Source organism: Tupaia chinensis, unplaced genomic scaffold (genome assembly GCF_000334495.1).
Source record: "Tupaia chinensis unplaced genomic scaffold, TupChi_1.0 Scaffold000515_1, whole genome shotgun sequence".
NCBI lineage: Eukaryota > Metazoa > Chordata > Mammalia > Scandentia > Tupaiidae > Tupaia > Tupaia belangeri.
The window spans coordinates 1,334,386-1,347,483 of record NW_006160028.1 but is presented as its reverse complement, the minus strand read 5'-3'; the positions used below and the strand labels follow the sequence as shown (position 1 = coordinate 1,347,483).

Genomic DNA, 13,098 nt, shown 5'->3' with positions numbered 1-13,098 from the left:
TTTATTTATTTATTTATTTATTTATTCATTTATTTATTTTGAGAGGTTTTTCACTATAGGGAGCGTGCGCTCACCAGACAGAGAGAGACAGAGAGACAGAAAGCGAGAAATCACCCCCCAGGGGGGATGGCCACGCCGCAATCCCTTCTCCTCCATTCTCCTCTTGGGATCTTGGGCACGCACGCACACGCGCCTGGCGTGGGTTTTAAGCCACGGGGTCCGGAACGCGAACCGTGGTCGACTACGTGGGAGTCCAGCGACATAGCCATTACGCTAACTGCTGGTTCCCCACAATTGTGTTTTGATAAATGTTAGCTATGCTATGATTATGCAAAAAGAGGCCTCTTCCCTATCACAGAAAAACCTTCGCATCACTGTGGCCTTGGTGAGTCCATGTAGCCTCTGAAGGCCTTTTCTAGGGTTTCGCCTGACAATTTTAATTGTGTTCAAGTAGATTCTACCCTGGTTGTAAGCCTCCCAGAAGCCTGTAATACTCATGTGCACATTATTTATATGCTCATACTACTTGTTAGAAGTTAAAACAGATTATAACGGAAGGAGCACTAGAAGAGAAATCACTAAAACTTGGCTACCATCATTCCAACGCTACCGTTACGTAGCTGGTGATTTGGGGCCAGTCTTGTCCACATCTGAGAACACTGGTATCTACATCTTCATGAGAGTATTGGGCTACAGCTCTTTGAACTCCTTTTCATTTTGATACTTATTGACCCACTAACACGCCCTCACTGAGCATTAGCAAATACCTGGGAAGGAGTCATCAGTGGTTTCCCGATGACTGGTCTCTACTGTGCGTTCCAGTGCTTCGGTATCTCCATTACTTTTTTCTTCACTATTCACTGCATGCCTAGAGCTCTTGACCAAACTTTTCTAACGTTCTTTTATATTATAGGAGTAGGCCTTCATAACTATTAAGATTTAACTTCATATAACTTGAACGTTACTTGTCAACTTCTGGATTGTGATCTTTTTAGTTTACTTGTCTTCCATGTTCCTAAAGCAAACCTAGAATTGTGATGATCTGGTGGGAACACTACAGAGCTTCCAAAAGTCCGAGGGTAATTTCTAGAATCAGATTACCTTAAACTTAACTACATGGGTTTACAGACCAAGGTATATTTAAGCCATACATTTCTATTTATCTTTCAGTATTTAATTGTTCCTATTCTTGCTCCAATTATTATTATTCCAATGCTATGCAAACTTGGGAACTAGAAATGTCAGTGCAACCACTGTTTCTCACTTTGAAAATATTTTTTTTAAGTTCATTTCTTTCTTATTTATTTATTAGGTTGTCCAAAAAGTCATGACATGAGTTTCTGTGCTAAAATGCTTCCTGACTTTTCCAACAACCTAATACATTTCATTGCTGTACATCTTTATAGTGTGTAACATGAGTAGTTCATTTATTTCTTTCTCCCAAGAGTGAGAGAAACAGAGAAACAGGCAGAGAGAGAGAGAGACAGGTACCTGCAGTAGAGTCCTTATACACAATCCACCCCAGCCCCAACCAGCCCTGGATCAGGGACACACCGCATGTCTAGCATGTCCAAGAGGTCTCCCAATGTGAACTCACGACTCTCCCAAGGGAGTCAGTCTCACAGGGTGTTGTGTTACTGCTGTGCCACCATCCAGCCTTTCTCACTTGTTTTAAATTAGAAAATGTATCTTAATTAAACTGAAATTTACTTCCTCTAACTTCCACCTACAGAATCTTTCTTCCACATAATAGACCATTTGTTATTTCTAGACGGAGATCTTGCCTGCCGTCCTCCTTGCCGCCTTCCCACCATGTCACCTCTCCTGTCTTTGGGGATGTGTACGATGTTCTTTCTAGTAGCAAGAATAGGCGCAGTAAAATACTGAAAGGTAATTGAGGGTCTACCATGCATTTGGTACCTTAGGTAGAAATAACAAAAAAGGATGGATCTTTATCCTATTATTCTCCCCCCCCCAAAAAAATTTCATTATTATAACATTTTTCTTTTCTTGTTTTCCTGTATCTAGTTACAAGAGAAAGTTATACATTCATATTACTAATTTAAGAAATGGTCACTCAGCACCTGGTAAAAGTTTAGATATGGTAATAGTGGTACAGAATATAATCAGAATACATATGAGGTTATGTGCAACTTACCTTTAACAGAGGGTATAGACAGATATCTATAATAAAACTGAATAATTCTGAATTATGCTAAATTTAACCAAGGAAACATTCAAGGTGTTCAGAGAATGGGAGACCTAACATAGAGCCCTGGCAGGGGTGGAGAATGACATAAAAGACCTTTGTGAAATGTGGGGTGATGGTAGAAGAAGAGCCCTCTAGGTAGGTGCGACTATTATAACAAATAGAATTCCATTATCATCTTTAAAAAAAATAATGTGTTGAGACCAGCAGTTAGCATAATGGCTATGTCACTGAACTCCCATGTCATCGACCGCGGTTTGAGTCCCAGACCAGGTGACTTAGACTCACGCCGGGTGCATGTGCATGCATGCCCAAGATCCAGAGAGGAGAATGGAGGAGAAGGGATTGTGGCATGGCCATCCTCCCCGGGAGGGGGGTGGATTTCTTGCTTTCTGTCTCTCTGTCTCTCTCTGTCTCTTTCTAGTGAGCACATGCTCCCTCTAGCAAAAACCTCTAAAAAAATAAATAAATAAATAAAATAATGTTTTTTTTGCCCTTCATATTTGACTTTTTTCTTACAATCTTCCTTTTGTTGGATTTTCTATTGATTCCAATGTTTTTCTTGCTAAAATGGCACTGGGTGGACATTATAAGTTCTATGCTATCGCTGTTCTCCCATTTTCCACATTCTCACTACATGAAAAAGTTCTCAGACATAGGATTATGAGAGCAAAAGCTAAGGCTTTTTTATTTTTATGATTCTGAGAGCATATTTCTTTTCCAAAGATGATTATGTCTTTATCAGACATGAGTTATTATGCCATTTTCCCTTTTGCTTTACAAGCATTGACTATTATTGAGAACATTTTATGTATAAAATTTATTCACACACACACACGCAATTAGGACCATAAATGAAACAATAAATACTTCAGTACATTAATAGTAGTTAATATGTTTATTTTTTATTTTGTGATAGCAAGTGCGATAGGAAATGCCTCAATAACCCTTTTAATTCTTACATGAACTTGCATATGGAAAGGAAGTCTCAGAACATAGTATGTCTTCACTTAGTTCATTTTAATGTGATCGCTGTATTAAATCGAATGCAAATGAGACTGCCAATTCATTGCATGTTTCTCTTTTCAGGAACACCACGTATTGCAGTAAAGTTGCATTTCCTCTGGAAGTTGTTCAAAAAGATAGCTGTTTCAATTCCCCCATGAAACTCCCAGTGCACAGAATATATTTAGAATATGGAATTCAGAGGATCGTTTGTCCCAACATAGATGGATATTTTCCCTCCAGTGTCAAACCAACCATCACTTGGTATAAGGTAAGAAAACTAGAAGCCATTTTATTTTCTTGAATGTAACCATACTTATTTATTGAGTTAAGTGTAGGAACTAAAATTTTCATCTGGAATTTTCTGATTTTGTTCTTAATAAGATTATATAAGTCTCTCACCACTTCCTCGTCTTGTATTATTTTTTTAAAAAAAAGGTTGCAGTGCTTTGCCTCAACCTGCAGATTCTGAAAAGACCTTCACTGGGATTCCAGAACTACCTACTTTTTATAAAATTCCTGTGAAACACATTTTGATAAACGTCCACTTGTACTCATTGCTTAATAAAGTCAGACGCTGTTAATCATCTGCTGAATTTCCACTTCTCAGTCAGTCAGTTCTGTATTTTCTTATTTATTTGTATTTCCTTGTTTGCTCTCATTTGCGGGCACAGTCCATCAGTGGTCTCTTCTACATCTGAGGGGTTTGGAAAGTGTCTAATCAGAAATGAAAGTGAGGGAATGTAGCATTTGGCAGTAGTTTAGGTTTTTCATCTCTTCAAGTCTTTATATACAGCAAAGCCAAACATGCACAGACGTAATTTACATGACTCAGTGACAAGTTATCTGCAAGAACCGCTTTTGGTAAAATAAGTGAAGCCATCAACAGCCTTCAGATCCACATGGAATCGTGTATTCAGGGAAGTGAGGGGATGGGCGTACGGTGGTGTTTGGCTGACACACGAACAGGAGAACCCGAATGGGCCAACAGGTGCTCACTGAAAGGTCACTTTTGGAATAGCAGCTGAAATTGGAACTGTTTCCCTCTCTCACGGAAGTCGAATGCCAGACACCTGCAGTAAGAAGTTCTAGAGGGATAGGAGCAGTTCTAGTGCCTCTCAACAATGAGATATGACCAGCCAGCCACTCTGAGTAGAAGAGACCTAGAGTAAATAAAAAATAAATTGGATCAGGACAATAAAAAAGGAAGGTAAGAGAAGAACTACCTAAAAATGAAGAAGGGGAATAAGGTTGGACACCTCAGAAACTTATCAGTGTAGTTTGAAAAGGGATCTCTGTGATATTTTCCAGATTAGAAAAAAAAATTTTGTTTCATATAAAATTGAGTGACAAAAAGAGTTAAGGTAAATCCCATTCAAAGTTACAGGAAAAAGAGGGAAGAGGTATCAGAATAACATCTCTTTAGACAAAGAAAACAGTGAGAAAGACAAATTATAGCCTATTATTTTAAAAATGAGCTAAAGAGGGGCCAGCAGATGGCATAATTGTTATGCCATCTGGACTTTCACGTAGTCGACCATGGTTTGAGTCCCAGATCCAGCAGCTTCAAATTCGCACTGAGCGTGTGTGAGTGCGTGCCCAAGATCTGAAAAGGAGAATGGAGGAGAAGGAATTGTGGTGTGTTCACCCAGCTGTAGAATGGAAGAGAAGGGATTGTGGTGTGTTCACCCAACTGTGTGGGGATTTCTTGCTTTCCGTCTCACTGTCTCTCTGGTGAGCACATGTGCCCTATAGCAAAAATCTCTCAAAAAAAAAATAAATAAATAAAGTGAACTAAAGGACATTAAGAAAATATGAGATGTGAAAGAATAACATAAATCAATATTAGAAAAGTTCAGAAATTATATAACTCAGTAAAAACGTAGACTGTAGAACAAAGTCATCTTAAAAGTGAATCTAAATATAATGAAAAAGATAATAGACAATGTTTTAAGATCAATAGAATGTGAAAAGGGAACAATGATTAAAATAGAAGATAAATGATGAATAAAGTAAGGATAGAGTGACTACACCAATATCAGATAAAGTAGAATTTAAGACAATGTGTATTAGCAGAGGTATAGAGTAAATTATGTTGTTGGACTGTCACATGGTTGACATGGTTTGAGTCCTGGGCCTGGTAGCTTGAAACTAAGGCCAGGAGCATGTATGTACATGCCTCTCAATATTTTTTTTGGAGATGTTTTTACTATAGGGCGTGCTCACTCGCCAGAAAGACAGAGTGACAAAGAGACAGAAAGGACTCGAACCGCGGTCAACAACGTGCGAGTCCAGTAACATAGCCATTACACCAACTGCTGGTTCCACGTAGGTGCCCAAAATCTTACGAGAAAAATGGAGTAGAAGGGATTGAATTGTGGTTATTTTCCCAGGATGGGCTTTCATGTATCTATAACCCTATTATAACCCTATGTTATTATATATATGTTTTATATATTAACAGTATATAAAAATAAAATATAATAAAAGGGTCACTCCATTAGGAAGACAAAAAGATAATAAAAGTATATGTGCTTGGGGGTACCAGTGGACGGAGTGGTGGTTAAGGCACTGGGCACTCCCACATAGCCGACCATGGTTCAAGTCCCAGACCTGATGGCTTGCTTTCTCACTTTCTCTTTCTCTCTGTGTCTCTCTCGTCAAATTAAAAATAAATGAATGAATAAATAAAGTTAGATAAATTATTCTTTAAAAAAAAATTCAGAATCTTCTTAAAAAACAAGTATATGTGCCTAATATGATGCTTAAAATAAATGAAGCAAAAGTTGATAGACATCAAGGGAGAAATAGGCAATTCCAAAATCATAACTGAAAATTTTAAATTCTGACTCTTAATTGTTTAAGTTGTTAATGAAACAACTTAGGAGCCAACCTAAAGAGTTTTTATTGGGAAAAGATTAACAATTTGAACTTTAATAGAGTTAGTAATTGCAGTAGATTGAATCCCATGAAGTAAGTTCAAATCTGTAAGCTCATAAAGATCTTTCTAGAAATTTAATTAGTGACATTTGGATGATAATAGGAAATCAATTCATTATCTTGAAAAGCGGTAAGTAAGGAGAAATACCAAGTATTTATCCTGGTTTTTCTAAAAGAAATATACTCCCAATAAACAATTCAATAGTACAAACAAGTGTGTTTTTTATAAGTATTCCTACTAACAAATGAAAGTGAAATGATCTAATATCACCACTTTACAATCCCAAAGCATTAATAAATAGATGCATTATGCATCAATGACCACCTATGTAATGAAACCCCCAGACGTGTTTTTAATGATGAAAGCACAGTATTACTTACAGTCTTGCCAAATTCATGAAACCAGAGTTTGATCAAGCCTTTGCATTTGGCTGCCATTGTGCAGGAAATAGAACATATGGATATATTGACCTGCACCAGCTCTTTGTAATCAACAGAATCCAGACTGTGTAAGACACTGAACGACCCATGTGCTGGGGTCCTCAACAGGTTAATTATAAGAAAAGAAAGGCAAGGAGTGAGAATGTATAGGTTAAGAAATACACACAAGGGAACCAGCAGTTAGCGTAATGGCTATGTCGCTGGACTCCCACGTAGTCGACCGCGGTTCGTGTCCCGGACCCGGTGGCTTAAAACTCACGCCAGGCGCGTGTGCGTGCGTGCCCAAGATCCCGAGAGGAGAATGGAGGAGAAGGGATTGCGGCGTGACCATCCCCCCTGGGGGGTGATTTCTCGCTTTCTGTCTCTATGTCTCTCTCTGTCTGTCTGGCGAGCGCACGCGCCCTACAGTGAAAATCTCTCCAAAAAGAAAAGAAATACACACAAGACATTAAAAAGTAGATGGCATAGTTGTTTTATTATCTTTAGATATATAGTGATTGTTTTATTATATTTAGATATATAGTGAGATTGCTATATCATATGGTAGTTCTATTTTTCCTATTTTAAAGAACTCTCTTACCCATAAAAGCTGTACAAGGCACAGAAGGATCTCTCATAAAGTTCATCTCCTGGAAGTGACTGTAGTAATAATGACAATATATTCTTGTATTCTTAAACAAAATAAAAAGAGGATGTTAAGTGTTTACACTACAAAAATGATAACTCTGAGGAAGTGAATTTGTTAAGTAAATATATATATATATATAGTTAAATTTACTTAACAAATGCATGAGCTCACAGAGTTATACAGATATATGTATATATACAGATATATGCATATATTTATATATGTGTATACACGCACAGATATATATGTATATATGTACATATATACTTCAAAACATTGTGTTGTATACAATAAATTCATACAATTATTATGTGTAAATTTAAATTCTTTTAAAAGTGGGCAGGACTATAACATTTAAAGATGCACTTTTTTTGGGGGGGGGAGATTTTTGCTATAGGGTGCGTATGCTCGCCAGAAAGACAGAGAGAGACAGAGAGACAGGAAGCAAGAAATCACTCTCCAGGGAAGATGGCCATGCCGCAATTTCTTCTTCTCCATTATCCTCTCGGGATCCTGGGCATGCACGCGCATGCACCGGCATGAGTTTAAGCCACCTGGTCTGGGACTCAAACCACTGTTGACTACCTGGGAGTCCAGTGACATAGCCATTATGCCAACTGCTGGTCCCTTAAGGATACACTTTTAGGTGACAAAATTATAAACAAAAATGAAGTTATCTAACAATAAAATTCTAGTTAGTGATTGATTTAGGTAGTAAAGAAGGCATGATTGACAGGAAGTAAGTCTTCAAGGGTGACTGGAAAATTTCTATTCCTGAACATGAATAGCATTTATAATGGTATTGCTTTATAATAACTCATTAACTCATACATATTTTTGGAATGAGTTTTTCAGGTATGTTTATTCTATAGTAAGACAATTAAGAGAGGGAGGGAGGAGTAGAGAAACACACTGATTTAAGAGATGTAGTAGTCACTTGCGGCACCAGCAGTTGGAGTGATGGCTATGTTGCTGGACTCCCATGTAGTCAACTGCAATTTGAGTCCCGGACCTGGTAGCTTAAACTCATGCCGGGCACGTGTGCATGCATGACCAAGATCCTGAGAGAGTAGAGGAGAAGGGACTGTGACATGGCCATACCCTGTGAGGGTGATTTCTCGCTTTTTTGTCTCTTTGTCTCTGTCTTTCTGGCGAGCGCACGCCCTATAGTAAAAATCTCTCAAAAAAAAAAAAAAAGACAAAACAGCCAGTTGCAATGTATGATTCATTCAAATATACTCTAAGAAACAAACATGAGAATATTAGGGTCTTCTGACATAGAATATAAGTACTGTGTATTATATAATATACCTTGACGAAGTGGAGTTATCATTTAGAGGTGCATACAGAAAGATTTGAAAATAAATTTGTATTGTTTGCCTCAAAATAATTTGGTGGTGCAGTGAGTGGATATTGATGAAATAAGACACAGCCTGAATTTATGCCTGTTGAGGCAGTAGTAGGGATATAGGGGCACATTGTATTTCTTCTCTGTGATTGTGATTTTCCATAGTGAAAAAGTAAAAAGGATGGCTGAAAGAATATTAACAATTCTATATCCGTTAAATATTATATATCTTTCTGTTTTTTTTTAAAAAGTATGTTCATCTATTTGCTCTCCAAGTAAGGTCTGTAATCCTTTTGATATTTATACTTTTATACTTTTTAAAGTTTTATATTTTTATTCCCACCCACATTCTGTCATGTCCTCTCTTCCTTTTTCCTTAAATGCATTCTCTCTGCCTGGAATGCCCTTATTTCTTTGGAGAGGTTTTTTTTTTTTTTTTTTTTTTTTTTTTTTTTTACGGACACACTCCAAAGGTTTTTGCTATAGTGTATATGCCCTCGCCAGAGAGACAGAGAGAGACACAGAGACAGAAAGCGAGAAATCACCCCCCAGGGGGGATGGCCATGCCGCAGTCCCTTCTCCTCCATTCTCCTCTCGGGATCTTGGGCACGCACGCACATGTGCCCGGTGTGAGTTTTAAGCCACCGGGTCCAGGATGCGCACTGCGGTCGAATACACGGGAGTCCAGTGACATAGCCATTATGCTAACTGCTGGTCCCAGAATGCCCTTATTTCTTTAAAACAGATCATATTCTACCATCACCATGAATTCTTTCTTATTTTCTCCAACTGGAAATCATTTCTCCTCTTATACTCCCCAAAGTATTATTATTGCCTACTTCAATGTCACTTTCCGCTACTTTTGTTTGTTATAGTCATTTGTTTATTTATATGTTCAACACACACTAGTTAAAAACAAATGTATTCAGTGTTGGTATGTCAGAGCTGGGGGGCAGAGAGTGAGGAGTGAGGGATGTGCCCTACTCAGTGTATTCCCAAAGAAACTTTAAATTTAACAATACCAGTTCATAAAGAAAAAGAGTTCCTATTCTTGCCAAAAAGTAAACTTATGAGTTCTACAACAGCAACAAAGAGAAATTACTGTTGGTTATAACAAGAGGGGGAGATTTGCATGCATGTACCTGGCTTACTGTATCTTGAGGGCAAAGTTATGCCATCTTCATGGCTATGTCTCCAATGATTCCAAGATTTCTGATTTCCATGACTGGAGGAATACAGGTGTTACTAACCAAGGTATGAAATAGGCAGGCAAAAGCAGGTCCAAGAAGTAGATAATGGTTATAAGGAAGGTCATATGAAGCTAGAAGTGAGGGTGAGACATTTCTGTGGCAAGCTGTAATGACTAGCATGTACTGATTGCACATATATGAGCCTGGAGCTTAGGAGAAAAATCAAAGCCAGAAACAGAAAACTAGTTATACCTAAAAATACTGGAAACCCTTAAGTAGACTAAATAAAGGGACCAGCAAGTAGCATGGTAGTTAAGGTGCTGGACTCCCACATGACCAACTGGGGTTTGAGTCCTGGACATGGCAACTTGCTTTCTCTCTTCCTCCCCATCCCCAACTCTCTCTGGTGAATGCATGTACCCTATAGCAAAATAATAATAATAATAATAATGAAATTAAATAAATAATTCTTGAAGAAAAATGAAACTAAATAAAATGAGAAGATACATAGTTTAGGTAAAACTGTGGAGAGACCGTTAATGGTGTGAATGGAGACATTTATTTCTTTACCTTTAGGTAAGTGACTGATACCTTTGATTTTTAAGAATACTACCATCCAGGAATAAAACCAAGGTTCTTGGTAGCTGCATTCTAACATCTCTGGGCAAGAGAACTAAAATTGCTTTCTACTTTCTACCTTCTGTGATCATCCTCAAGCCTCCACCTAGATATTTCGACCCTTCTTCAAAAGTTCTATTTTAGTGTTATCAAATCAATTTTTCACCTTGATATTGTAGACATTGTCTTCTTTAGTAACATAAGTTTGTGAGTGTTAAAAGATGCATTAATTAGAATCAGTTCCAGAAAATTTGCTTTCCTATCATCTGCAAGTTAGTAGCTGTTGAAAGGAGGAAGGGGAAGCTAACATTCCTTACTTCGTACCAGTACAAGAGTACAAGGCAGGTGTGCTTGATACTGTATATATTAGTGTATGTCATACCACAGCTAGGCAAGGTAGATTAGATGCAATCTTGCCATCTCTTTTTTTTTTTCTTTTTTTTGAAGAGGTTTATTGCTATAGGGCACATGTGCTCACCAAAAAGACAGAGAGAGACAGAGAGACAAAAAAGGAAAAATCACCCCCCAGGGAGGATGGCCATGTCAAAATCCCTTCTCCTCTCGGGATCCTGGGCACACATGCTTATCTGCCCAGCATGAGTTTAAGCCACTGGGTCCGGGACTCGAACCTTGGTCGACTACATGAGAGTCCAGCAACATAGCTATTGCACCAACTGGTGGTCCCAGTAGATGCCATCTTTTAACAGATAGGAAACAAGGATGCAGAGAAGCAAGCATTACTAGTTTATATTTAGTAAATAGTTTGATATATTATACTCAATAAATATTGAGCATACAGGTTTATTCATTTATTAAATGAAAGGTTTATTTCATTTAATACTATCATCCTTATGAAGTAGCCTCTCTTGATTTCTCCATTTTATAGTCAAGGAAAACCAAGGTATAGAACAGTTGAGAAATTGCCAAAGGCCACAGAGTTAGGAGCTGAGATTCTGCCCTGGGTGTCAAGAAGCCACATTTTACATTGTCTTACCTAAAACATTGTAAGGGCTAATGGGAGACCCTGGGGTTTCTCCAGAACTGCCATGAGGGCTGGTCTTTACTTTGGAACATAGATCACTTTGAAGGGCAGGGTTATTTTTGGACATGTACGGGGTTCAAACCTAGGGAAACCTGTGAATAGAGGACTCTGAGAAACCAGAAGGGTCTCAGACAAACGGAGATGAAGAAGAACAAAATTCCAAACGTTTGCATTTCAAAATTGCAAAGGAGGGGCCAACAGGTGTTGTGATGTTTAAGGCACTGGACTCCCATATGTTGACCATGGTTCCTGTCCTGGACCTGGCAGCTTGCTTTCTCACTTTCTCTCTCTCTCTCTGGTGGCCTAGAGGAAATTAAAAAAATAATAAAGTAAATAAATAAATAAACAAACAATAAATAAAATTGAATTAATAAGTGTTTGAAAACTTGCAGAGGAAGTGTAGTAGGATTGGATTTTACTCCTCTGCATGCCTTCTCCTCCTTTCTCCTCTGGTCTTCTGCAGGATGGGATTATCTTAAATCAGAACTCAGAATTCACAGTTCTCTAATTCAATAATCCTGTGAGTTAAATTGTTCAGTAAATGTTTATTGAAAAAGCTAGGTTTTGTAAGTAGCCTGGAAAGCAAACAATGGTTTATGACAGATTTACTGAATTTCAAATAGTTGACTTATAAAATAACTTCTGGAAAACAATATATACATAAATTAGAGACTATTTGTTCACATGAAGACCTCTCACAATATAATAATAAAGATACAGGTAAATGTGATCCTGTTCTTTGTATTACTATTTTCATAGATTTATCTACACACCTGAGCTTTAAAATATAGTCAACAGTCCTCGGGACCAGCAGATGGCTTAATGGCTACATTGCTGGACTCCCATGTAGTTGACCGTGGTTTGAGTCCCAGACCCAGTGGCTTATACTCATGCTGGGTGCATGTGTGTGCGTGCCCAAGATCCTGAGAGGAGAATGGAGGAGAAGGGATTGCAGCATTACCATCCCTCTGAGGGGTGATTTCTCACTTTCTGTCTCTCTGTCTCTCTCTTTGTGGAGAATGTACATGCCCTATAGCAAAAAGCTCTCCAAAAAGAGAGGTCAGCAATCCTAACTTCTATATAACTGGATTAATTTTCTTCCTCATTGTTATAGTTGGATATTTGAAATTTTGTTTTCATGAGACACTTAGAAAAACCAAGGCAACTTCACTCTTTCACTGAGGATGATCAAGAGAGCCGTTTGATTGGGTGTTTTGGATATCACATTAATGACAGCTGCTGAAAAGCTCTCAACTTCTGCTGAGCAGAATGACTGTCATTCTGAATAGCACAGTGCAAAAACCTGGTTATCTTTGTACCCATTGTGATCATTAAAATTGGTATATTACCTCCACTTCTAATTTTTTAGTGTGAAATTAATCAGAATTGGTTAGCTATTACTTATACATCTATCTCAGAAAATAGATGTTTTGTTTTTCTGACAAAGTTCCATCAGCAAAGAACATTTCTGAGAAAGTGCCAGGTTTGGTCTTGTTGGCATAAGCCCATATTGTTGGGAAATTAGCCCAAAGTCTGTGTAATAGAGTTTATTTTTTTAAATGCCTGCTTCAGTTGAATCTTGGCTATTTAGTTAGGTTGGATCTTTATTTCTTCTTTCTCTTTACTATCTAAAGAGTAATTTTTGGTATGAAGAAAATGTGTATCTCAATTTTCTTT

At 37.8% G+C, this 13,098-nt stretch overlaps 1 protein-coding gene across 4 annotated transcripts in view; it reads left to right on the top strand.

The window, feature by feature from the left end:
• The window catches only part of IL1RAP (interleukin 1 receptor accessory protein), a 155,166-nt gene that overhangs the window by 98,539 nt on the left and 43,529 nt on the right, over positions 1 to 13,098 (top strand). For all 4 annotated transcript variants that reach the window (XM_006156716.3, XM_006156713.2, XM_006156714.3 and 1 more), the window contains exon 4: positions 3,299 to 3,485. In XM_006156716.3, coding sequence (XP_006156778.1) covers positions 3,299 to 3,485 — 187 coding nt within the window. The remainder of the gene's footprint in view (positions 1 to 3,298; positions 3,486 to 13,098) is intronic.